General features: G+C 39.8%; 2 protein-coding genes across 6 annotated transcripts in view; one reads left to right on the plus strand and one right to left on the minus strand.

Moving 5' to 3' along the window:
- The window catches only part of LOC136856944 (rootletin), a 523,875-nt gene that overhangs the window by 58,774 nt on the left and 437,948 nt on the right, over positions 1-27,153 (minus strand). For all 4 annotated transcript variants that reach the window (XM_067135228.2, XM_067135229.2, XM_067135226.2 and 1 more), the window contains exons 6-8: positions 17,315-17,425; positions 14,028-14,099; positions 6,138-6,260 (exon numbers count right to left, since the gene is read on the minus strand). In XM_067135228.2, the coding sequence (XP_066991329.2) occupies positions 6,138-6,260; positions 14,028-14,099; positions 17,315-17,425 (306 nt within the window). The remainder of the gene's footprint in view (positions 1-6,137; positions 6,261-14,027; positions 14,100-17,314; positions 17,426-27,153) is intronic.
- LOC136872515 (ionotropic receptor 93a) overlaps positions 1-27,153 on the plus strand; it is a 183,934-nt gene that overhangs the window by 27,882 nt on the left and 128,899 nt on the right. For both annotated transcript variants that reach the window (XM_068225006.1, XM_068225007.1), the window contains exon 3: positions 17,875-18,070. The gene's annotated coding sequence lies outside the window, so the exon portion shown is untranslated. The remainder of the gene's footprint in view (positions 1-17,874; positions 18,071-27,153) is intronic.

Genomic DNA, 27,153 nt, shown 5'->3' on the forward strand with positions numbered 1-27,153 from the left:
TGCCATAATCTATTAGAAAACGAGTCTGATCGCGAATTTTGGCGGATTCTCGCAGAAAACGATTCAGATCGCGAATTTCGGCTGATTATATATCTAAAACAACATTCAATTATAAATTTCAGTATAATACCGTAGCGAAGCACGGGTATCTTGCTAGTTTATATATATAAGAAAACATAAAGGTCCGATAACACTGCCCTGAGGAACTCCCCTCTCAACTATTACAGGGTCAGACAAAAATTCACCTACTCTAACTCTCTGAGATCTATTTTATAGAAATATAGCAACCTATTCATTCACTCTTTTGTCTAGTCCAATTGCACTCATTTTTGCCAGTAGTCTCCCATGATCCACCCTATCAAATGCTTTAGACAGGTCAATCGCGATACAGTCCATTTGACCTCCAGAATCCAAGATATCTGCTATATCTTGCTGGAATCCTACAAGTTGAGCTTCAGTGGAATAATCTTTCCTAAAACCGAATTGCCTTCTATCAAACCAGTTATAAATTTCACAAGCATGTCTAATACAATCAGAAAGAATGCCTTCCCAAAGCTTACATACAATGCATGTCAAACTTACTGGCCTGTAATTTTCAGCTTTATGTATATCACCCTTTCCTTTATACACAGGGGCTACTATAGCAACTCTCCATTCATCTGGTATAGCTCCTCCGACCAAACAATAATCAAATAAGTACTTCAGATATGGTACTATATCCCAACCCATTGTCTTTAGTATATCCCCAGAAATCTGATCAATTCCAGCCGCTTTTCTAGTTTTCAACTTTTGTATCTTATTGTAAATGTCATTGTTATCATATGTAAATTTTATTACTTCTTTGGCCTTAGTCTCCTCCTCTATCTCGACATTATCCTTGAAACCAACAATCTTTACATACTGCTGACTGAATACTTCTGCCTTTTGAAGATCCTCACATACACACTCCCCTTGTTCATTAATTATTCCTGGAATGTCCTTCTTGGAACCTGTTTCTGCCTTAAAATACCTATACATACCCTTCCATTTTTTCACAAAAATTTGTATGACTGCCAATTATGCTTGCCATCATGTTATCCTTAGCTGCCTTCTTTGCTAGATTCAATTTTCTAGTAAGTTCCTTCAATTTCTCCTTACTTCCACAGCCATTTCTAACTCTATTTCTTTCCAGTCTGCACCTCCTTCTTAGTCTCTTTATTTCTCTATTATAATAAGGTGGGTCTTTACCATTCCTTACCACCCTTAAAGGTACAAACCTGTTTTCGCATTCCTCAACAATTTCTTTAAACCCATCCCAGAGTGTTTACATTGTTATTTACCGTTTTCCACCGATTATAGTTCCTCTAACTTTTACTGAAGTTTTATTCTTCCAGGGAAATGCCCCAGTAAGATGTGCAAATGATTATATTACACTGTGCATATACGAGTAACAACACTGGAAACAATTGAAACAAAAGAAATAAAGTTCACAACATCACGACCTCGCTCACCACTGCACACGAAGTTTTGCAACACTTAAAAATTCACACTAATCAGTAATCAATAAAGGCACAAATACTAAAGGTGCCGATGTCGGCACGCCAAATCTTTGTATATTCATGGAACCAATGGCATAATTAGTTTCCGCTCTATTAAAAATAGCGGAAGGTAGGATTGTGTTCACAATTGTTCCTATTCACCCCATGTTATGGTATTTATCGATGTTCAGATTTGCTGGCGATTTCAGAAGTCAAAAAAGGATAAGGATGAGATTTTGATGAAGGCTGAAAGAAAGAATGATAGACTGTTATATACAGAGGCGTTATAGCCGAGTGACTAATCGCTGGTTTGTCACAAAGCTGTTCGCGGTTTGCAATTGAACATTTCCTGACACAAAACAATGATCGATTGAAGATATCTAATTCTCCTAGTAGAAGCACGACCGAAGGGAAGGAGAATATTCTGTAGTAATGAGAACTCCACAATTTATCTACAGAGAATCTAGAACTAGTTATATTTATTTTGGCTGTTTAATGAATAACAACCGGGCGAGTTGGCTGTGCGGTTAGGAGCGCGCAACTGTGAGCTTGTATCCGGGAGATAGTGGGTTCGAACCCCACTGTCGGCAGCCCTGAAGATGGTTTTCCGTGGTTTTCCATTTTCACACCAGGCAAATGCTGGGGCTGTACCTTAAGGCCACGGCCGCTTCCTTCCCAGTCCTAGCCCTTCCCCATCCCATCGTCGCCATAAGACCTATCTGTGTCGGTGCGACGTAAAGTAACTAGCAAAAAAAAAAAATTAAGAACAAAAAAGTAGGCCATGAACTTCATAAACATCAAACAACTCAAATACGTAGGTATTCATAATCTATACAGCGAACAAATCTTCCAGCACGGAAAATAATTGTTTTATTATTTTTCATTTAAATTCTCTGGGCCGAAGTCTCCCAATTTGAAGGCTTTCTGCTTAATTAGACTAACTAACCACATGCATTACAGTAGTTGAATATTATCGATTTCAATGAGCAATCCAGACAAGATGTAATACCAAAAAAGTTGTGCCAAACACAATCATGGGAATGTCCCATGTGCTTTTTACGTTTCTTGCACTTTTCCCACAACTTTATTAGGTGGAAATAGCGTCTTGTGAAAACACTCCTCAGTTAATCCTGTTGATTGTGCGGTCTATGGTCAATGTTCCAGAGCGCTATTCTGATGAATTTATATAAAAGCACGTGGACAATCCAAGCGATATCAGGAAAATTATACAACTGTGGTGATACACAGCTGTTCATTGGTTCAAGTTCTTAATATCCTTACACCGGATTGGTCATTTGAGCCATAAGCTTAACTAGCCTTTAGGATATCGTTGTGAACGTTATTTTTTATTCAGTACAATTTCATGAAATTGTTACGAGTTGGGATGTAGATAGCCGAGGATCATGGATAACATGTTTCCACTCTTGTATTCTTTGACATTGGATATGTAGAGATGTTAAACATTAAATAATACCAAGCATTTCACTCAAGGTTTTCCATGTTTGTTCCTGATAAATGATATGTTAGTAACTTATCTAATGTTTGAGCATCCTAGCCGAAGGAAACAATTCCACAGGCTCAATGCAACTTATGTCAGTGTCTGAACCCATTACTTCTTCTTCTTCGTTTTGCCTCATGACTGAGGCGTCGTGACTATCATAATATTCAGCCCTCTAGCCGATGAACCATACTCTGCCATTCTTCCCTATCTAAAGCTTTCAATGTGGTTACTCTGAGAGAACACAGTAGGGGGCCGTTCACCATTTCAATCCATCGCGTTGGTATTCGTCCTCGTTGTCTGGTTCCCTGGACTTTGCCCTCAACAATCAGCTTTTGTAGACTACCATCTCGGCGCATTATATGTCCAAAGTAGCGTACAATTCGTTGAGAGATCTTACACGATAGACGAACTTTTATCTGAAGTTGGTTCAGGATTGAGAACCCATTACTACATCAATCTAAACTAGTAAGTGACTGGAAAAAACAAATACCTGATCCGGCAAAACAAATGAAAGTGAAATGTTACTTAACTGCATGCTAAACATATGTACCATCACATGCCACACGTTGTTCTTAACGTTTCTGAAGACTGAACGAAGGTTGCTGTAAGGGTACAAGAAATGACTACGTTCTCGCGTAGTTCGGGAATATTTGTAGGTGGGACATCGGTCTTGATAACTGATGCATTCAACAAGCGTCGTATGTAGGTATCTGCAGGCGTGAGATCCTGAGAGAAAGAAGGGTATGAAAATGGAATTCCACAAGAAATTAGGCGATCTCCGAAGTATCGTTGCAGAAGGGCAAGTGTCTCCTCACGGTGTGGGCTGTAGCTCAATATTGCTGCATCCATTGTCGTTGAAGGGGTAAGTTTCTGGCGTGAAAAAAGAAATCTGCGAAAATACTGCACAAATGGGATAATCGTGTAGTCTCTGTAGACTACCTGGGCCATTGCTTTTGGATTCTGTGCAGCATCCTTGACGAAATAAGAGATCAATATTCCATGAAAATACCTGTTCAAGTTGTCTACGATTCTAGTTTGCGGGGACTCTTCTTGGCCCCCTGATAATCCCTTTCGTTTACATACGACTAAACCCCCTGCGGGTGGGGGACGCACATGTAGAATACACCCGCGGTATCCCCTGCCTGTCGTAAGAGGCGACTAAAAGGGGCGACCAAGGGCTGACTGAATTAGAACCATGAAACTACTTTGGTTAGTACCATCATGCGTGGAACACCATCGGTCGCTTTTACTTGCGAGTAGTACCACTCTGTTAGGTACTCCATATTTTTGTGATTCGTAGCACTCGAGGGGGGTTCAGTGTGGGTTTCCAGTACCCGTGAGTCGTGCTCGTGTGTGCAACACCACAGGTCTGGGCGTTGCCTGTGAGTTGTACCCGTGTGAGCGGCACCACGCGTCTGGGCGTAGCCTGTGAGTTGTACCACTATACGAGCGACACCGTAGGTCTGCGTTGCCAGTGATTAGTACCCACTCTGTAGGAACACCACGGTAATACCGGCGCCCGTGATTAGTACACCTAGGTGAGGAACCTCATCGGTTTGCGTTGGCTATGAGTGGCGCCATTTTGTGAGAAACGCCATAGGTCTGCGTTACCTTTACGATGTACAATACTTGTGAGTAGTACCATAATGTTTGGATCACCGTGAGTTTACGCTACCTTTGATTAGTACCGCAGCTTGAGAAATACCATGGTTCTTCTTTACTCGCGACATATACTATTCTGAGGGGCCTTAGACATGGATTTTGGACCCCTTTAGACATCAAGCATCCTCGATTCAGGATTGTGCTTCATGAGTGGGCCCTTGGTCAGTAATGACTTCTCTATGATCTTTTTTGAGTTGGATCCACTCCTTTTTTGTTTGCTCGTTTTTTGTTGGATTTTTTTTGTTTCTGGTTCCTGTCCATCCATTCCTTCTTCATGACGTTTTTTTTTTAATTTTGGTCAGTGGATGATTTTGATTTTTTGTAGTCATTTCTTTTCGTACCATTAGGGGCCGATGACCTCGATGTTAGGCCCCTTTAAACAACAAGCATCATCATCATCAACATATGACTAATCCCGTATTATGAACTTTGTTAGCGACACTTAACATTGCTCTATTATTTGGTGCCTCCTTATTAAATCGCTCCTCGTAATGTTCTTGAACTTGAAGCAAACTTAGCCCAATCTGACGCTCCACTCTGTATTACTGGAAGTAATGTTCAACGGTAAAATATTTCTCTTTTGTGAGAAAAATAATTTCAGAAATCGTAACACTGAATTTACAATAAAGCTGTTATATATATATAAAGAATGTTCTGAATGATTGTGAATCAACGCCCAGACAAAACTACTGGACATGAAGAAATTAAATTTTGGGGATTTTTTTTTGCTAGGGGCTTTACGTCGCGCCGACACAGATAGGTCTTATGGCGACGATGGGATAGGAAAAGCCTAGGAGTTGGAAGGAAGCGGCCGTGGCCTTAATTAAGGTACAGCCCCAGCATTTGCCTGGTGTGAAAATGGGAAACCACGGAAAACCATTTTCAAGGCTGCCGATAGTGGGATTCGAACCTACTATCTCCCGGATGCAAGCTCACAGCCGCGCGCCTCTACGCGCACGGCCAACTCGCCCGGTGGGGATATATTAAATGTGTGTTGGTGCGACATAAAGTTAAGAAAATCCACGGAACTTGCCTGCTCTTTTAAACAGCAACAGAAGATTTTCTGTCTCCATCACTCTCAGGCCTATCAATTCAATTCACTTTACAGGGAAATAGGTTTTACAAATGTCAGGTCTCATCACCAGACTTTCTCAAACAACAAATGATAAAAATCAGTTCCAATTTACAACAATTTTCCTTCATTGGCATGTATTTAAATGACATTTTTTGAACATTTCCTAGTGCAAGAAAGCTCTTCTTTATATTGGAGTTGCACAAGTAACTTTTATCACAAGGCTATTTGCATCCAGTACAACCCAAGATGTTAATGAATGTTACCTATAATTGGAAACAGTAGTGAATATTTTTGAAGAATCAAAATGATGTAGTCATTAGGGAAATTTGAGTGTGTCTTTGATAATGATAAAATCGAATGCAGTCTAAGTTGAAAAACTGACCTCTGCCCACAGTTCATTCGAATAAGGAGTTGGTGACAAAGAGGAAGGTCCTGATGACGTCGTCGATTCTTCACCTCCTCCAGAATCTTCTTCCAGCTCCACCACCGGCTCCAGATCCATAAACTGTAAAAAATTCATATGAGATAAAGTGAATATCTGTGCACCGGAGGTAAATAGCACTATGTTTATTTTATTTTATTACAAAATTTAGGTTTTAACATGTTAAGTTTACTATATTTTACGAGCTCTTTACTGAGCTGTAAAACACTTGTTCTTACGTGCAATAATAAGATTGAGACTGATGTAAGAGGCTCAAAGTCCAGTATCACTCCCAAACAAATAAATCAGCATTTGAGAACTAGATGTTAAAAAGTCGAAACATATTTGTATTACGGTACGTAAAAAAGGGTTCTGATGATTTTAATTAAAATAAACGGGAAACGCTGATAAAATTTTTAGCTCTTTTGAAACTTAATTTGCGACATAGTGCCCCTTACCTCCAGGACACACATAAGACCTGTACCTAAATATTCCAACATTTTCGTTCTTTCCTTATTAGGAAGGCTAAACAGAACTTTTCAACTTTATCCTAACAGTGACCCTCTCTGAACTGCATATGACAGCACTGTATGAAGGCTGTTACCTGCGTTGAAAGACGTACATTTTTCAAGATAGCATCTTAAAACATACTTACTTAGTCTTTCACAACTGATGTCGAAACGCTGATATTGCGAATTTATAGCCTACAATAAGGACATCAATGAAAATATCGTAAATTTTGAACGTGTCGTCTACTATCTCATCTCAAACTGGGCTATTTCTAAGCACTCACGCATTCGAAAACAGGCCTTTACAGGGCGCTGAAAGTTATTTCACCGCACCGGACATATCACTATTACATCACTGCTTTCACGACGTACGTACCTCTTTTCTATTCAAGTACAAGGAGTTCGTAACACATTATAATCTGACATTTTTATTACTATTATTATTTTATAGAGCAAGATATTTTAATAATTAAATTATTATAGTTAGTACATAATCCTATCCAGATCATTTTAAAGAGTCCTACGTATTGAAGAAATCCTGTTCCTAGCCTCATATATATCATAGCCTTCATGTGATTCAAACGACTCGCATTTATAACACACAATACCAAAGACTAAATAGCCTATTTACTACAGCAACAGTGGTTTCCCATTTTCACACCAGGCAAATACTGGGGCTGTACCTTAAGGCCACGGCCGCTATCTTCCCACTCCTTTTCTATCCCATCATCCCTGTAAGTCCGGCTCCATTGCTAAATGGTTAGCGTGCTGGCCTTTTGTCACAGGAGTCCCGGATTCGATTCCCGGGAGGGTCAAGAATTTAAACCATAATTGGTTAATTTCGCTGACACGGGGGCTGGGTGTATGTGTCGTATTAATCATTTCATCCTCATCACGAAACGCAGGTCGCCTACGGACGTCAAATCAAAAGACCTGCATCTGGCGAGCCGAACTTGTCCTCGGACACTCCCGGCACTAAAAGCCATACGTCATTTCATTTCATCGCTGTAAGACTTATCTGCGTCGGTTTCGACGTAAAACAAATGGTAAAAAATAAAATTACTATAGCAACGTAAAGGAAGAAGTACAAACGGTTCTAATCTATTCTAATGTAAAACGCTAACGTGTATGTTTCACTAAACTCAAGCTCAAAAACCAGAGGGAGTTAAATGTGCGGTTTGTACCACAATCTTCCAAATCGTCGCAATACTACATGAAAAATCTTGCATTTCTTGAAAAGTAAACGGAAATATATTTATTTTAAAGATCAAATCAAACGATCACTCCAATAATTGCAGACGAAGTCTTACCCTAACCCGTAATACTTAGGAGGTTGCTAAGCGACTAACACTTTCATTAACACAAGCCAGAGTGTATACCGGTACACTTCCTCGGATGGAGGAATTCTATTCTTTGCTAGATACTCTTTAATTCTCTGACCTTCGTCAGCTTCTGAATATATATCGCAAAACGTTCCTAATAATTTACATTCTGCTAAGAGAAAAGTCTACGTACGTACAGATAGAAGGTATCAAGGTGATTAGCCTTCTGTATGCCCATTAGTAAAACGCGGGGAAAAACGCTTAAGAAAGTGGGTAGTCTAATTACCCGAACCAGTATTTAATCACGGCCAGTTGTATGTTGCACTATCACGAGCAAGATCGTATGAAAATGTTAAGACCCAGATAGGACCGAATGGTCGAAGTACAGAGAATATTCTGTGCAAAGAAGTGTTATAAACTAAATTAGGAATGAATCAGTTCTTACGTACCGGTAGTAAATGTTCTCAAAACTATTGAAAAGTGCAGGCAAAATAATACGACTGCGACAGGCACATCAAGACGAGTTATTTGATCTATTTATATGGAATGCTGTGGAGCAGGACGCATCCACTAATATGTTATAAATTTACTTCTTTTTCATCTCTTTCATTCCACTGAATTAATTTAATTTAATTTAATTTAATTTAATTTAATTTAATTTAATTTGATTTAATTTAATTTGATTTAATTTAATTTAAGCACTCCAGCAATTACTATACTGCTAATAATAAGAGTTGGTGTCTGACATTTCTTAGAGGGAGGTCCGTTTACTGCCTGCCGAGGCGGGATAAAGGGAGTGGCTGCGTGGTTGCCATGGAAGCGAGGGTGGGGCGACTGCGGTTGCCATGGAGATAACACTCCAGGGCAGCTCGTCTTGCTGGGAGTTGCCAAACCTGTCACTGTCACTGATAAGAACCCGATTGTTTGTATAAGAGTGATCGCAAATGGGACGACACCGCCTGGCCAGGTAGTCTACAACAGATTACAGTGGTCAGAATGAAGGAGGGAACAAGTGAGCCGGAAGCGAGGGGTAAGAGGATGTAGAAAGGAATGATGGAATGTGGCAAGATCGTGAAATGGCACGTGCAGTGCTCCTCCCTCCAACCTTACCTGTCAGATACCAACTCTTATTATTAGCAGTTATAGTGCAAGAAAGCTCTTCTTTATATTGGAACTGCACAAATAACTTTTATCACAAGGCTATTTGCATCCAGTACAACCCAAGATGTCAATGAATGGTATTACCTATAACACGTTACCATAATTTCAAGTCAATTACTGAGTAATTTGTTTTCGTGGTACGTGTCGTATAGCTCTACACCCGCATTCCTGAGACGGTGGACTCGAACCACCCCACCGACGGTTCCAAACATTGTCTTCAATAGTTTCTCATTTCCACGCTAGGCAAATGCAGTGGGTGTACCTTGTAAGGCTACGATTACTCCATTTCCAGTCCTTTGGCTTTCCAATAACATCGTCGGCGAAAAAAGTATCAGCGTTAGCGTGATATTAAAATGCAAGCAAATATTGTAGTACAGAATGTATATTTAATTTGCGCTGTTATGTAAATTAAGTCTTGATCGTGTCGTTCAGGTTTTAAGTAACACTGAACGTCCCGTGGCTATGACCATGATATCAGCCGTCACATAAAACGAGAAGCTGCCTGCCTTTATTTCACTCAAGAGCCTTCCAAATCGTGCCACAAGGCCGTATGTGTGTTATTCACTATTCTGGTGTATAAAATTTGTATAAACTTTGTTTATATAGCTATTAGACATGGATACATTATTGATTCAAAGCATACAGAGCAAGTTGGCCGTGCGGTGCGGGTCGCGCTGCTGCTATGAGGTTTCATTCAGGAGATAGTGTGTTTGAACTCCACTGTCGGCAGCCTTTCAGGTGGTTTTCAGTGGTTTCCCATTTTCACACCAGGCAAATTGTAGAGGCTGTATCCCCCCTGGGGGCGGTAGAAGTACATACACTGTATCCCTGTCTGTCGTACGAGCCGATTTAATGGGGCTCCAGAGGCTCTTAAATTTGGGAGCGTGGGTTGGCAACCACAGGGCCCTTAGCTGAGTTTTGGTACTGCTTCCACTTACTTGTGCCAGGCTCCTCACTTTCATCTATCGTCTCCGACCTCCCTGGGTTAACTCTTATTTTCCGACCACCGAGCTCGATACCTGCAGTCGCTTAAGTGCGGCCAGTATCCAGTATTCGAGAGATAGTAGGTTCGAGCCCCACTGTCGGCAGCCCTGAAAATGGTTTTCCGTGGTTTCCCATTTTCACACCAGGCAAATGCTGGGGCTGTACCTTAAGGCCACGGCCGCTTCCTTCCCACTCCTAGCCCTTTCCTGTCCCATCGTCGCCATAAGACGTATCTATGTCGGTGCGACGTAAAGCAACTAGCAAAAAAAAAATCCGATCCCGACGATATTAGGTTTATGAGGCATAGGGAGTCTTTCATTTTCACGCCCTTCGTGGCCCTTATCTTCATTTTGGCTGATTCTTTAATTTTTCGAAGTGTCAGACCCTTTCCATTTTCTCCCTCTGATCAGTGTTAATAGAGGATTGTTGCCCAGTTGTACTTCCTCTAAAAACCATCACACCACTAGGGGATGTACCTTAAGGCCATGGCAGCTACCTTCCAATTACTAGCAGTTTGCTATCCTTGCGTCACCGAAAACTACTGTTATTGCGACGTTAAACCATTCTCAAAGAAAACAAGTCAGATGACTGAATTAACTTTGACTGAGGAAAATGATCCCTTCAATTTTTCTCTTAGACAACATTTATTTCCAAATGTTCCATGACGTAGCTTTTAAATGAATTTTGCTATTTGCTTTACGTCGCACCGACACAGATATGTCTTATGGCGACGATGGGATGGGAAAGGCCTAGGAAGTGGAAGGAAGCGGCCGTGGCCTTAATTAAGGTACAGCCCCGGCATTTGCCTGAAAATGGGAAACCACGGAAAACCATCTTAAGGGCTGCCGACAGTGGGGCTCGAACCCACGATCTCCGGATTACTGGATACAAATGAATTACTAGCGTACCCAGTGCTATTTATGGGAAACGTTGTGTGAAGCGCGCACACACCCAAAAATATCCAGCGATTCAGATAAAAACAAATCGGAAACATATTCTAATACTCTTTGACACAAGTCAGCCGTTTGTCTTCTACGTAACCCTGTAACAACTTGATGAATTCAACTTTTATTTCAATTCGTGATCTATAATCTTTCTCTTTTTACATTATTCTGGTTTTCTGGATTGGTAAGTCACAATCGTTCGGGAATGAATTATATAGTATTGTTGCACACTTACGGACTTCGGACATCATCTGGCCACAACCATTGAGTAAATGGGTGTATGTATTCTTTTGTAATATAGACCTTTTTTTTTGCGTCCTTAAAATTCTTATGCGTGTGTTTATAGGAGGCTGTTACTGAATATGTGGCTGTAAATATTAACTGCCAGGTACTTAAATTTGTAAAGTTTTTCTTTGGAATCTTCTGTGGAGAATAGTGATTTTGGACTATGTAACATGGAGAAGAATATTCTGTGTTTTATGGTTTAATGTGTTAAGTTGTAAAGTTCTATTAGTATTTATGGTCGTTGTCTCTTTTAATAGTAAAGTAAAGAAAAATGATATATTGGATTCATATTCTGCTGAGTGATTTGTGTTCTTGCGTTGTATCATATATCGGTGAAGAATACGGTAATATAGCCTACAGTGTCTGATGTCAATGTACAAGAAAATATCAACAGAATTATATTGCCAGTATATCACTTTGTGATAATGTTTGTAATGTAACAGATGTAAGAGAATGTTACCTGGCCTTAATATTTCCAGAATAAAATATTATAAATCCGTAACAAACGATCAATATCTAAGGCGAAATATGAGAAAAAAATGGGTATTCAAAGGTCTCTGTTTCTTTCTTCGTACACTGTGCAGTTTCTTCACAATCTCTTTCCAAACTCGCTAGAAACAAATGTTGCTATAAATGTCCATTTGCCAAATGGTGAGTGCTTCTACTAATCTAAAACCATTTGTGTGTGTGTGTATATATATTTTTATAGTCTAATTTGATATTTCCCACAATATATAACAATTATTTTTAGTCGTATTCACTAGTATTAGTGAGAATGTGTTTTAGAATTTGTTTCAGTACTCCGAGAAAATTATACTGTTTTGAGATATATCAATGGATAGAGAACGAGGAGCAGTGCAGAGATAACCATATATAACCTCAATTTCGGAATTTAAAAAAAAAAAAGGAAGCAGTTATGTTGTGTCCCCGCAGCACGTTTTGACATACAATACGTACCAGTGGATAGGCATTATCGAAACTAAGTATCTAGTCAGTATGGTTGTAAATTTTACTGTTTACATTTTATTTAATTATATAGAAATTTACACATCCTCAGGACGAAATAAATGCACAATGGTTCTATAAAATGAAAATGAAATGTCGTATGGCTTTTAGTGCCGGGATATCCCAGGACGGGTTCGGCTCGTCAGGTGCAGGTCTTTCTATTTGACACCCGTAGGTGACCTGCGCGTGGTGATGAAGATGAAATGATGATGAAGACAACACATATACCCAGCCCCCGTGCCATTGGAATTAACCAATTAAGGTTAAAATCCCCGACCCGGCCGGGAATCGAACCCGGGACCCTCTGAACCGAAGGCCAGTACGCTGACCGTTCAGCCAACCGAGTCGGACAATGGTTCTATGATATGGAAAGAGTGTCTTACCACGTAGGGTCGTGGGAGCTTCGATGGGCGCAAAGCAGCCTCTTCAACATCACCAGGATGGTCACTGTTCCGTATCCACATCAGAGTTCTGAATTATCTTCCACCACAGAGACAGATGTGCTTGGCTGGGCCTCCAATAGCACGGAACTCTCCTCACGATGTTCTCGTGTCTTAACTTTGACGATCCTGATAACACTTTTGACTCTTAGCTTCGATCATTTCGGACTGTTCGGAATTCTGATAAGCCGCTGTATCTTCTCGAATGTGTTACAGAGAAATGTTATTCTCAATATGTCGCACACTTCGCGAAAGATACATTTTTCGCATTTCTTCGCACCAGTTTTCTTGACTGTACTCCTTTTAATTCTGTGACCGAGCTCGATAGCTGCAGTCGCTTAAGTGCGGCCAGTATCCAGTAATCGGGAGATAGTGGGTTCGAGCCCCACTGTCGGCAGCCCTGAAGATGGTTTTCCGTGGTTTCCCATTTTCACACCAGGCAAATGCCGGGGCTGTACCTTAATTAAGGCCACGGCCGCTTCCTTCCAATTCCTAGGCCGTTCCTATCCCATCGTCGCCATAAGACATATCTGTGTCGGTGCGACGTAAAGCAAATAGCAAAAAAAAAAAAAATAAATAAAAAAAAAAAAATAAAAAAAAAATTCTGTGTTCACCATATATCTCCCAGAGATTACTCCGATGCATGTGTTGTCTTTCATTATTATTATTATTATTATTATTATTATTATTATTAATTTGTTTTACGCCGTATCGACACAGAGGTCTCATTGCAACGATCGGAGAGGAAAGGGCCAGGAGCGGAAAAGTGACAGTGGCCTTAAAAGTTCAGACCTGGCATTTGACGGTGTGAAATCATGGAAAACCACTTTCAGGGCTGCGAACAATGGGGTTCGAACTCTCATGCCGAATGCAAGCTGACAGCTACGTGTCCCAAACCACGCAGCCACTCAATCGGTTATTCCGATTTAAAAACTGCCCTGTGTTTGTAACTTTCACAGGCCACAGTTTTGAAACTTAGACATAGGCCTACCCAACGTCAAAGTATTGTCAGTTAGCACCTTTGATTTAAAAAACTGAAATATGTATGCCAGTACGACGGATTGTGTACTATCGTTCTCGTTCATTGACTTACATTTTAGTGGCGTATAAATGAAAGTATGGAAACAGAAGCAGCAGTCTTGCTGTTACTTTAGATTACCTTAAGTTAGCCCAGAACTACTTTAAAATATAGAAAACTTACCCTACAATACTGGCGTATCTGCTCTTTGTAACGACATCTTGTGTTCATTTGTTCCAGTTTCCGGTCTTTTTCCTGCAACAGTAACAACTTATGTAGAAGTTAGCAAGGTTATGGAGAATGGGTGTTCGAATGTATTTGATATAACATTCCTGGTGTTAAATCATAATCAAACCTCAAAGTGAATGACATTAAACATGCACAGAGTTCTTTCCTGTACTCCACTACCAAAATGGATTTGAATTTGGCAATTTAAGCATAATCATCAAATTTCTGGGGATATACTAACGGTAATGGGTTGGAATATACACTGCGGAAAAAAATCCAAACACCAAGAAGGGGTTGTGCTAGGTTAACGGACATTGGTAGGCGTGTGTATACATCTGAAAGATGACGTTGATTCAAATTCCCCGCAAATCACATAAGCGTGCCGCTAGTAGTGGCCTCATGACGTTGCACATCAGGTTTGCTTTAAACACGAGCTGTACTGTGCGCAGAGGAGGCGATAAGGGGCTGGGCGGGTGACACCATGGCTTGTGAAGGGCCCAAGACTGTTTCTTACTTCAGTAGCTGAAGAGTCATGTTACATATTGATAAAGCTACAGCACACAACCCAGTATTATTTGTATTACAGAGGGTTATTACAAACTTAGCCGTCGTAGTGCAGAGCTTCTTTAATCAATAGCAGTATGGTAGTTATCTCTGAAAGAATGTGGGTTTCCCAACCTGTTACAATAATAACCATCCCTTGCTGCCACTCACAACAATCAACACGGCTTTTGAAGTAATTAACCAGTTATGAACGTCAGCGAAGATGCGATAACAAAGACATCCTCCTTATCCAAATTCTAAATACTGAAGTATCGAGCATGTTTCTAACTCTGCAGTGAGTGTAGCTAAGTAGGCCTACGATGGATGGTTGAGTTGTAAATTATTAGTTGGTCCTAGGAACGGGATTATTTCTTAATATTTTGACGGTCAGCGTGTTTTGGTTGCTATAAAAGGAGATGTCTAATTTAAGAAAAGTTGATAGGGAGTCTGCTACCTGGGTGACAGTCCTAAATGCGTATCAGTGTTAAAATTTAAACTATTATTGAATTCTCTGGAATAGATCGCGCATAAACTGAACATACCTACTTATTTCAAGCCCAAAGGTGTCACAAACAGCAGTCTCATTCTGATGATCGTTTATTTGAGGAAGCATTACTTTCTGTATGTTATTCCTCTCTCTCTCTCTCTCTCTCTCATCTAGCTGCCCTGTCCCAAAATAAGCATTCTTCGACAAATAAAAGCATTTGTTTCCTTTATTTTGATGTTACTTACTGAAATATGTGACACGAAATAAATTTGCGAACGATAAAGAACGTTAGAAAATGGTAAATAGTGGGAAAATGTACGAACAGTATTTATTGAGTGATAACGTAGTAACATGTTTTATTGAAAAGGAAATTAATAATTTCAGATCTTTCGGGTAGGTATCATAACCCTTACAATCAAGAATTACTAATTAAACAGGCATTGATACCGAAATTCACCACAATATTTTAACGCTGCCACTGAAATACAAGATGCACTGATCAGTTGGTAATATTCAACTGAGCGACATTTTTATTTCCAAGTAAGAGTATTATCAATAAGGTTAGTTGCCTAACTTGCTTACCATTCTCGACAAGAGTTTCTCCCGAATATTCCCATTGGAGGCTACGAAGTGTGATTAAGTTCACAAAAGTTACATTCAGTGCTGTGAACACACGCAGGTAGGTACATGTTATTAGATATTCGAATGATTATTTCGTTAATAAAGCGTTGAAATAAGTTTTAATAATATATTTCATTAGAAACAAAGGTAATGGATAATTCATTTAATTTTACTTCAGTGTATGGTACAAAGAAGTAGACGAATAGGCCTCCGAACTTATCGTTATTCCACTTCATGAAATCGATAGTTCTCAAGATGTTCTTATTATTAGTAACTATATTGCGTAATAACTGCAATTTTGAAACTAAATTCGTAAGCTTAAAGTTTCTTCTAATAGTGAAGTGTCCCTTCGACTTTTAATTCATATATATATATATATATATATATATCTACAGAGACTACAGTACTTATGAAATGGGTCATTAGTAGATGGAAATATTCCGCAATTTCCTGTATATTCTTCAGTTTTAAGGAAACTATCAGAAGTCCTAAACCTTAAATCGCCTAATATCCTTATCAGTGAAGACCGGTTTTCCCAAAACAATGTAAATTAAAATATTGCTTTGTTCAGACCCTTCCAACATACTACTTGATATTTTCTTAGGATTGAAGTTTTGTTCTCTTAGTCTTTCTACCCAAAATTATCAATTTCTTAAAGTAAATTAAATCTGATATTAATCCAATAAATACGGTTTGTGTGGATTTTTTCCCGATCCCCATTTTTTTTTCTAAAATAGTTCATCGTTCGCAAACTATTGGAGAAATTACGGAGCTGGTATTCTGCCTTATAAGATACTACACAGATAACTTAGACTGAGGGATCCTAGCTACGTATTTACCATAATTAAAGATTCCAAATCAACTGTATGTAAAGTAACTTTTTATGTGAATGATTTTGAGTGTGTAAGACTTTCCATAGTGGATTTAGTGTAGATGTATTTATACCACGAAATATTATGGCCCCTTAACTCTGCTACATAGTCAGTGGAGAGCTAAAGGCATGAATATTACTAACTTACTGGAACTGATAAGATGGAAATGAAAGATAATAAAGAATTTGTAAATGTAGCTGTGTAGTAAACACGCGAAGGACGTGTGGTGTAGAATAAACTGTGTAGTGGTTCAAAATTGTTTCGAGACATGTGGTAGTAACTAGATCCAGAGAGAAGTGTATCAGGTTATACCATATACAGTACCTGCTATATTCTTTCGGTAATTCTGGTTCTATTCCAAACCAGACTCCTTTCAATTCTCGGGTCCTTATGTTTACTCATCTTATACCACATATTTAATAATAATCAATGGATTATTATTCGTCCCTCTCTATTGTGAGAGATGAGCTAGATACTGACACCCCAGTAACTGAAATATTACATTACAACTCACTATAACTGGTCCCACATTCGAATATCATAACCATAAGTCACTAAACAGCACTTACACTCACATTGCGAGATCCGTGTAGTTTAAAGCAATCGTTTAAGTCCACACAACTTATAATGTAACCATAAACATCATATGGCCAGGATAGATATTTGTTCTAAGATTACTTTTCATTCCATCAATAATCTACCAAAATTTGTTCACTCACCAGAGCAGCCTGTCTGAGGTTGGCTATCTCCTGATCCCTCTCCTCCACTTGGACGCGAAGCTTATCCATGTCCGGATGACTTCTCGAATCTCCTTTGGCACTTTCAAGTTTCTGTAGCACAGAGAGGATCACCCAGCATATCAACACACATACACTAAGAACAACATCATTATCTAAGATCTAGGTCACTTGTTACTTCAAAGTGCAACTTGGTGATTAGGTCATACCCCTTCTGGGAGCAACACGGCTCCGGCGTAATTCTCAAAGCTTATGCTCGATATGTACTGTAAAGCTTTACTTTTCTAACGTATTTAACAATTCTTTTTGCAACGAAGTGCATAATTTTAAATGAGGAAATCCTCGTTACGATGAATGAGTATGAAACTTTCGTGACGCCTTAAAAATGCGCTAAAATATCGTCTCTCGCAGCGAATACTGTTCTTCCTGGACTTTTCAGAGTTCAGTGGATTCAGCCCAGTTTTACAGTTGGATGCCCTTTCTGCCGCCAACCCTAAGTGGAGGGATGTATTTAATATTGCGTGTTCCTGTGATGGTTTCAGTGTGATGTGTTGTGTGTAAGTGAAGATGAGGACAAACACAAGCGCGCAGCCCCCGAGGTAGAGGAATTAAACAGACGCTGTTGAAATGTTGGACTTGGCCGGAAATCGAACCTGGGGACCTCTAAACCGAAGACCTGTATACAGACCATTCATCCAAGGAGCCAGACGTCTCGCAGCTCATACTATCAATAAGAAAGTGAGTAACACAATTATATTTAAAGAAATATCTGCATGTGCATGTTGCTCACCTAGTGTTTTTCATTGCGTTCATATACTTGTCCCCGGCTCTGTACTTTCATCCTGCTACCTAACTTTCCCTTTATCAACACGTATACTCTTGACTCGGTAGTGTTAGGTTTGCTAAGTCACGCCATTCGTGGTCCTCCCCTTTTCGTTTTACCGATGTAGGGCCTACAATATTAATTCTTGGAAGGATTGAATTACGTTAATATTCTTACTCCGATTAATGTTGTTGTTTTTTCTTCTATTGGCTTTACGTCTCACTGACACAGATAGGTCTCATGGCGACGATGGCATAGGGAAGGCCTAGGAAAGGGAAGAAAGCGGCCGTGGCGTTAAGGTACAGCCCCAGCATTTGCCTGGTGTGAAAATGGGAAACCACGGAAAAACATCTTCAGGGCTGCGAACAGTGGGGTTCGAACCCACTATCTCCCGGATGCGAGCTCACAGCTGCGCGCCCCTAACTGCACGGCCAACTCGCCCGATCCGATTAATGTTAACAGGGGTTGAAATCTCACATTTTCCCTTAAAACGATCACCACTTAAGTACGTTCCACACCACGTGAGTTAGCCGTGTGGTTAGGGGATCGCAACTATGAACTTGCATCCGGGAGATAGTGGGTTCGAATTGCGCTATCAGCAGCCCTGAAGATGGTTTTGCGTGGTTTCCCATTTTTACACCAGGCTGTACCTTAAGGCCACGGCCAATTCCTTTCCACTCCTAGGCCTTTCCTATCCCATCGTCACAATAACACCTATGTGTCGGTGCGACGTAAAGCAAACTAGAATAAAAATAATGTTCCACCCTCTACTAATACTAAATTGATATGTATAAGAAACTTACGTAGAGGAGCGACTTGCGATGTAAGTACATGTAAATTACTAGAAAGATACACCCCGCTTCTTATAAAGCCTGCGGCCGAAAATTTGAACCCATGGTTTTTATGTGAGTTCGATCTACACGAGCTTACACAAGTCGCTGCTCTGTTTCTGTAGTTCTTAATTGATTGCACCAGTTTTAATTAACGACCGTGCTGAAGTAGTCGCATCGTTCGGCGTTTATCCTCGTAATTCGTCAATCGAGTATGACGCAAAATATTTCATGACTTTGTGTTCTCCTAATATACAACTGAGGACTTCAGGAAAGACGTGACAGAGTTAACATACCGTTAGTACATTACTGAAACACTAACAGTAAATTTCTCTTCTATGACTTTGTGAATTGATTCCAGAGATATTATTATAGGAATAATGAACCTGTAAGGTTAGGACTACTGACAAATATTGTTTTACGTTGATTTCGTAAGTTTCGGATTACGGGCGTACGAATTCCTGATAATACACTGCTTTAAATTGTGACGTACTTAAACCCTGAAACTTAGAACTACAGTACAAGCTACATTTAATGAAATACTGAAATGGTAAAATGTTTTCACTGTGGTGTTTAAGTTGCAAGAGCACTCTCAATTGTGAACTATTGGAATTAATCCCGAGAGCCTAATTCACGAGCTCTCTCCCCCTCTGAAAATCGTTTTTTATTAGGCTGTAAATTATTCTCTCCCAACATTTTCTTGGCTTATTGATAAATGGTATCAAATCACTTGTTTGTTTTTCTGCTTGATCTCTTCAGAAATTCAAGGTTGAAAAGGGGGGGTGGGTGTTCTAATGTTGAAATTATCTTTATTTTAGTTGATTGTCGCTCCTGAGGTCAAACCTGGAATATGGAGCTGCTAGGCTATGAACCTTCGGGGCTGTTGTGCCATGGGGTTTGGTTTGGTATTTGTATGTACCAAGTAGTGTACTTCAGTGAATTAAGGACGGTAAGGTAGAAGGCTGGAAGGTTTACATTTAATAATTTCAGTCCTAGAAGTAGTGGGGCAGGAATGATGGATATGCTTGGATGGACGATTCTCAAGACTAGGAGGAAAATATGATTATGCCATGAACAGCATGGTACAAAAGTTCCTCGCAGGCTCGCGCATCTCAGAAAAAAGTTTGTTACGGGAATCCACAGCGATTGTATCTACATGGGGAGTAAATTATAACATACAATACTACGCGCTTATTTTGTTTTTCGGTGACAGAATACTTACGCGAATAAGGCAGCTTGGGATCAGTAGAGCAAATCCCTGTTACTTAAACAGGATCGATCATTCATGAAAAGTAAAAGGTACATCGTAGGAAACAAACTATGGTAAATATTCATTTGTACATCGAGAAATCTATATTTAGAATCTGCAGCAAACTTGGAGCCTTTTCCCGAAATGTAGGATGCTTAAAGATAAAACCTGCAGTATCCTGAAAACTTCGTGTAAATTTTTGTGGTATGTGTTAATGGTAAGCTTGTAGCAAATCGTTGCAATGCTCTATCTACTGTAAATGTTAGTGTCAAGACACTGCAAATATTTAAGTTGTGAGAGTTTCTATGTTGTTGCGTTATAATTATAATACGCTGTAAAGTAATATTTTAGGTTGTATTAAGTAAATTTTGAGTGAGTTTCCGGTTAACTCCGTTGTAATTGAAAAGACGTATTTTGTTATATATCGTAAATTTTGAATTACAACTCTGTTGAAATTGTTACGCTGCTCGAAAGTAATGTTTAATATTGTCATGTATTCTTTGTTTGTTTTCCGTATTTTACTTTTTCTTGCATTAACGCGATATTTCTTAATTTGATGTTTGTAATTTATTGTAATACTTCGTGTTCATGTACTACTGTTTATCGCAATTTTTTGTTCTGTAGTTTTTAATTTAATTTCCTTGTTAGCAGATATTGTTACCCAGATACCTTCCCAGTTGTCAAGTATCTGATGATGACGTAGAACAATTGTCTCTCGTGTCTCTACAGAACAGTATCGGGCGTCCTCTTCCGAAACTGATGTGATAACCATAGTCATGGCCGTTATTTATGAACAGCAGTGGAATGTATACCTTGCCATTCAGATTGGACCGATGACGTATTCAAGGTTAATGTCTTGGAGTGTGCGGTACTTCTTCAAATGGGGGGCGTGACCGATAGAGCCATTGTTTACAAATATTGTGACCTTGAGTAGGCGTGGGAGGTACTCATGTCATTAACACAGTTGTGTTGTAAGCAACATTGTTTATAGTGTCTGATTTCTTACTGAGGTATGGAAAGATCTTACGAACTGTCATACAGTCGAAAGGTACACCTCTAAACGGTGCAAAGCGACAAATTTGGAGGACAGTAGCCTATGTTACTGGAGATCAGGTCATTCTTCTAGGCTAGGGTATGCATCATCAACTCAAAGAAAAACATGCAGGGGGAGAGATCAGCATATTTGTGCTAATTTGTGCTAACTAGCGGGCATCGAGGCACATTTGTTTATTAGAGTGCAGTGGCAGCAGACACCTGTAACTAGAGTGAGGTGTCATCTTTTACATTATGTTATAAAAGAATGCGATGCAATTGTAAAATATTACAATATATTCAGTTTTATTTTTCCCTTAAGTTCAAAACAAACGATGGTAGTTAGTATATTTGAAGAATAAGAGTTGCAAAGTTAAGAGTGCGGATGCTAAATTTTTAATGATGAAAAATACCTATTTCTTTATTTGAATATATTTTAATTGTGTAGTAAAATAGCAGTTATGACGTAACAAATTTGATTGATATTGACAATTCTTATTTTTCAATACATTTTATATGCCTATAATGTACCATGCGTGCATTTCCAAACTTCTCACCATAAATAAATTTAGTGATTATTATTATTATTATTATTATTATTATTATTATTATTATTATTATTATTATTATTATTATTATTATACGTGAATGGTCCCTTTCGGAACACACGAAGATTAACTTATGATTTCGTTTCCGGAGGATCCAGGATGCTTTCATCTGTTGACTAAAGATCCTTTTCCTTTCTTCCGTCCACTTGGTACCTGCTCTTTTTAGTACTTCATTCTCTGGAGTAACTTCCCACTTGTCAGTTTTCTTTCTATATATATTTCGATTCAAAATGTCTTCAGGTTGAATTTGTGCGTTCTTCATGTCCGCCTTTGTTTGTTGTATCCAAGGAAAATTATTCAGTTTATTAACTCATGTTTGTGGGTTACTGTAGTCACGTCCTAGTTCGTGAACCATGGGCAACGGCTGAGTGGCCTAGTAAGTGGTCCTGAGAGTCGGGATACCAGTTGCTATGGAATGGGAGTGGGCATCTCGGACATATTCTGAGTCGTGGCCCTCTTTGTGCTCAGGCAGCTAGGACTACACAATTCACCGGTGGTCCATAACCCGTTAGAGGAGAGATCCTCACTTGGACTATGTTCAAGTAGGGCAGCATCCTGCTTCATGAATTTACCGAGCTCAGAACACTTTAAGCAAGCCTCGGACCTATGGGAGTAACGGAGTCCCACTCCCATTTGACAGGCGAGGGACATCTTGGAAACAACTTGGCGAACGAAATGGAATTCGATGGGGAGCTATCAATATTAATGGGGCTTATGGAAGAAAGAAGGTAGAACTTGCTGAGTCAGCAAAGAGGATGCATCTGGATGTGCTAGGAGTAAGTGATATTCGGGTAAGGGGAGATAAGGAGGAAGAGATAGGAGATTATAAAGTGTACTTGACGGGTGTTAGAAAGGGAAGGGCAGAGTCTGGGGTAGGGCTCTTTATCAGGAATACCATTGCACGCAACATAGTTTCTGTTAGGCACGTAAGTGAGCGAATGATGTGGGTAGATTTGTCAGTGGGAGGAATTAGGACAAGAATTGTGTCCGTGTATTCACCATGTGAGGGTGCAGATGAGGATGAAGTTGACAAGTTTTATGAAGCATTGAGTGACATCGTAGTCAGGGTCAACATCAAGGATAGAATAGTGCTAATGGGCGATTTCAATGCGAGAGTTGGGAATAGAACTGAAGGATACGAAAGGGTGATTGGTAAATGTGGGGAAGATATGGAAGCTAATGGGAATGGGAAGCGTTTGCTGGACTTCTGTGCTAGTATGGGTTTAGCTTTTTACGAATACATTCTTCAAGCATAAAGCTATTCACCGCTACACATGGGAGGCTAGGGGTACCAGATCCATAATAGACTATATCTTAACAGACTTTGAATTCAGGAAATCTTTTAGGAATGTATGAGTTTTTCGGGGATTTTTCGATGATACAGACCATTATCTGATCTGTAGTGAACTAAGTATCTCTAGGCCTAGGGTAGAGAAAGTGAAATCTGTCTGCAAACGAATAAGGGTAGAAAATCTCCAGGACGAGGAAATTAGACAGAAGTACATGGATATGATTAGTGAGAAATTTCGAACAGTAGACAGTAAGCAGGTTGAGGATATAGAAAGTAAATGGGTGGCATACAGGGATGCTGTAGTAGAAACAGCAAGGGAATGCCTAGGAACAACTGTGTGTAAAGATGGGAAAAGGCGAACATCTTGGTGGAATGATGAAGTGAGAGCAGCCTGTAAACGTAAAAAGAAGGCTTATCAGAAATGGCTCCAAACAAGGGCCGAGGCAGACAGGGATTTGTACGTAGATGAAAGAAACAGAGCGAAACAAATAGTTGTTGAATCCAAAAAGAAGTCATGGGAAGATTTTGGTAATAACCTGGAAAGGCTAGGTCAAGCAGCAGGGAAACCTTTCTGGACAGTAATAAAGAATCTTAGGAAGGGAGGGAAAAAAGAAATGAACAGTGTTTTGAGTAATTCAGGTGAAATAACAGATCCCAGGGAATCACAGGAGAGGTGGAGGGAATATTTTGAACATCTTCTCAATGTAAAAGGAAATCATCATGGTGGTGTTGCAAACAGTCAAGCTCATGGGGAGGAGGAAAATGATGTTGGTGAAATTATGCTTGAAGAAGTGGAAAGGATAGTAAATAAACTCCATTGTCATAAGGCAGCAGGAATAGATGAAATTAGACCTGAAATGGTGAAGTATAGTGGGAAGGCAGGGATGAAATGGCTTCATAGAGTAGTAAAATTAGCGTGGAGTGTTAAGGTACCTTCAGATTGGACAAAAGCAGTAATTGCACCTATCTATAAGCAAGGGAACAGGAAGGATTGCAACAACTATTGAGGTATCTCATTGATTAGTATACCAGGCAAAGCATTCACTGGCATCCTGGAAGGGAGGGTGCGATCAGTCGTTGAGAGAAAGTTGGATGAAAACCAGTGTGGTTTCAGACTACAGAGAGGCTGTCAGGATCAGATTTTCAGTATGCGCCAGGTAATTGAAAAATGCTACGAGAGGAATAGGCATTTGTGTTTATGTTTCGTAGATCTAGAGAAAGCATATGACAGAGTACCGAGGGAAAAGATGTTCGCCATACTGGGGAACTATGGAATTAAAGGTAGATTATTAAAATCAATCAAAGGCATTTATGTTGACAATTGGGATTCAGTGAGAATTGATGGTAGAATGAGTTCTTGGTTCAGGGTACTTACAGGAGTCAGACAAGGCTGTAATCTTTCACCTTTGCTGTTTGTAGTTTACATGGTTCATATGCTGAAAGGTATAAAATGGCAGGGAGGGATTCAGTTAGGTGGAAATGTAGTAAGCAGCCTGGCCTATGCTGACGACTTGGTCTTAATGGCAGACTGTGCCGAAAGCCTGCAGTCTAACATCTTGGAACTTGAAAATAGGTGCAATGAGTATGGTATGAAAATTAGCCTCTCGAAGACTAAATTGATGTCAGTAGGTAAGAAATCCAACAGAATTGAATGTCAGATTGGTGATACAAAGCTAGAACAGGTCGATAATTTCAAGTATTTAGGTTGTGTGTTTTCCCAGGATGGTAATATAGTGAGATTGAATCAAGGTGTAGTAAAGCTAATGCAGTGAGCTCGCAGTTGCGATCAGCAGTATTCTCTAAGAAGGAAGTCGGCTCCCAGACGAAACTATCTTTACATCGGTCTGTTTTCAGACCAACTTTGCTTTATGGGAGCGAAAGCTGGGTGGACTCAGGATATCTTATTCATAAGTTAGAAGTAACAGGCATGAAAGTAGCAAGAATGATTGCTGGTACAAACAGGTGGGAACAATGGCAGGAGGTAACTCGGAATGAGGAGATAAAGGCTAATTTAGGAATGAACTCGATGGATGAAGCTGTACGCATAAACCGGCTTCGGTGGTGGGGTCATGTGAGGCGAATGGAGGAGGATAGGTTACCTAGGAGAATAATGGACTCTGTTATGGAGGGTAAGAGAAGTAGAGGGAGACCAAGACGACGATGGTTAGACTCGGTTTCTAACGATTTAAAGATAAGAGGTATAGAACTAAATGAGGCCACAACACTAGTTGCAAATCGAGGATTGTGGCGACGTTTAGTAAATTCTCAGAGGCTTGCAGACTGAACGCTGAAAGGCATAACAGTCTATAATGATTATGTATGTAATGTATTAACTCTTTCAAGAACTTGGTGGATTAGTCTATTTTCTGGAAGCCTCTTAACATGTCCATAAAATTTTAGCCTTATCCTGAGGTCTGCCGCAATATTAGATCATTTTCCTGTGGATTTCCGGATTTGGAGGCGGTACCCTTCTCTCGTGTGTCTTGGTCCTAAGATTTTCCTCATGATTTTTCGCTCTTTTATATTTTCCAGCTCACCCTTTCCATAAAGCGTTAGTTTCCCCTGCATACAAAGCCATAGGTTTGATTACAGTATTGTAATGTTTAATCTTAACGTGGAGAGACATACATTTTGTTGTTGTAGATTTCTCTTGTTCTCCCATAAGCTCTTCTGAGTTTTGTACACGGTTGTTTTGGGCTATTTTCTCTTGTCCTGTTGGTACGAGAATTTCGCCCAGGTATTTGAAGTGAGGGACTGTGTTGATTTGCCCGTATTTTATATTGAGACTATGGATGTCTAGTTTTGTACAGAAAAATTCAGTTTTCTGGAAGGAGATATGAAGTCCGACCTTTCTGGCACATTCTTGGAGAATTTCAACTTGCTTTATTGCTGTGACTTCATCGCTGGACAAAAGGGCCAAGGCATCCGCGAAGGCTAAGCATGGATTTTCAAGCTTGTTTTTTTGTGTCCCGATGTTTACTGGGTTTCAGCTATTTTGTGCTTTCAGTTCTTTTTCCCATTCCCTTATCACCTTATCTAGGACGAGGTTGAAGAGGGGTGACAGTCAATCTTCTTGCCGGACACCAGTTTTTATCAGGAATTCGTCTGAGATTTCTCCCATGAATTTCACTCTTGACTTTGTGTCAGTGAGGGTCTGTTTGGTCAAGTTTAGCGTTTTGGAGTCTAGTCCCTGTTCTTTCAGGATGCCGAACAGAGATTGACGATCAATTGAATCATAAGCCTTCTTTAAATCTACGAAGGTACATATGATTGGAAGGTTTCTGAGGGCCCAGAATTTTAGGGCGGTTTTGAGGTTGAAGATCTGTTCAGTGCATGATCTGCGAGGCGGAACCCACCTTGATATTCACCAATCTTATGCTCTACTTGTTCTTATATTCTTTTGAACAGGCATGCAGAGAAAATTTTGTAGCCGACTTCAAGGAGGGAGATTCCCCTATAGTTGTTCACATCAGTTTTGTCCTTTTTTTGTGAAGTGGGTGACTCAAGGCACATTTCCAGTCTTCTGGGAGTTTTCCGTTTTTCCAGATTTTCTGTATGATTTCTGTAAGTTCCTTGAGTGAATTTGGACCAAGATTCTTAAGGAATTCTGCAACAATCCCGTCTCTTCTTGAGGTTCTGTTGTTCTTTAGTCGTTTAATGTGGCTCTGAATTTCTTCCTGGTTTGGTGGAGGTGATTCTGGGTGAGTGAAACTGGATGCTTCTTCAAGAAATCTTTCAGTGGGTGCGGGGCAGTTAAGCTCTGAGAAGTACCGTGAAGTTCTTGGCAGTTTTCTTTATTAGTAAGCGTCAATTTTCCATCTTGTTTCCTGAAACATTTCTGTGGAATGTATCCTCGGATTTTTTCTGTGAATGTTCTGTAGAAATCCCTTGTGTTGTGGTTTATAAAGTTTTCTTCAATTGACTCCAGTTGTTCTTTCAGGTGCTTTCTTTTCTCTTGCCTGATGGTTTTGGATACTTGTTTTCTGGT

Source organism: Anabrus simplex, chromosome 1, assembly GCF_040414725.1.
Source record: "Anabrus simplex isolate iqAnaSimp1 chromosome 1, ASM4041472v1, whole genome shotgun sequence".
NCBI classification, from domain to species: Eukaryota; Metazoa; Arthropoda; class Insecta; order Orthoptera; family Tettigoniidae; genus Anabrus; species Anabrus simplex.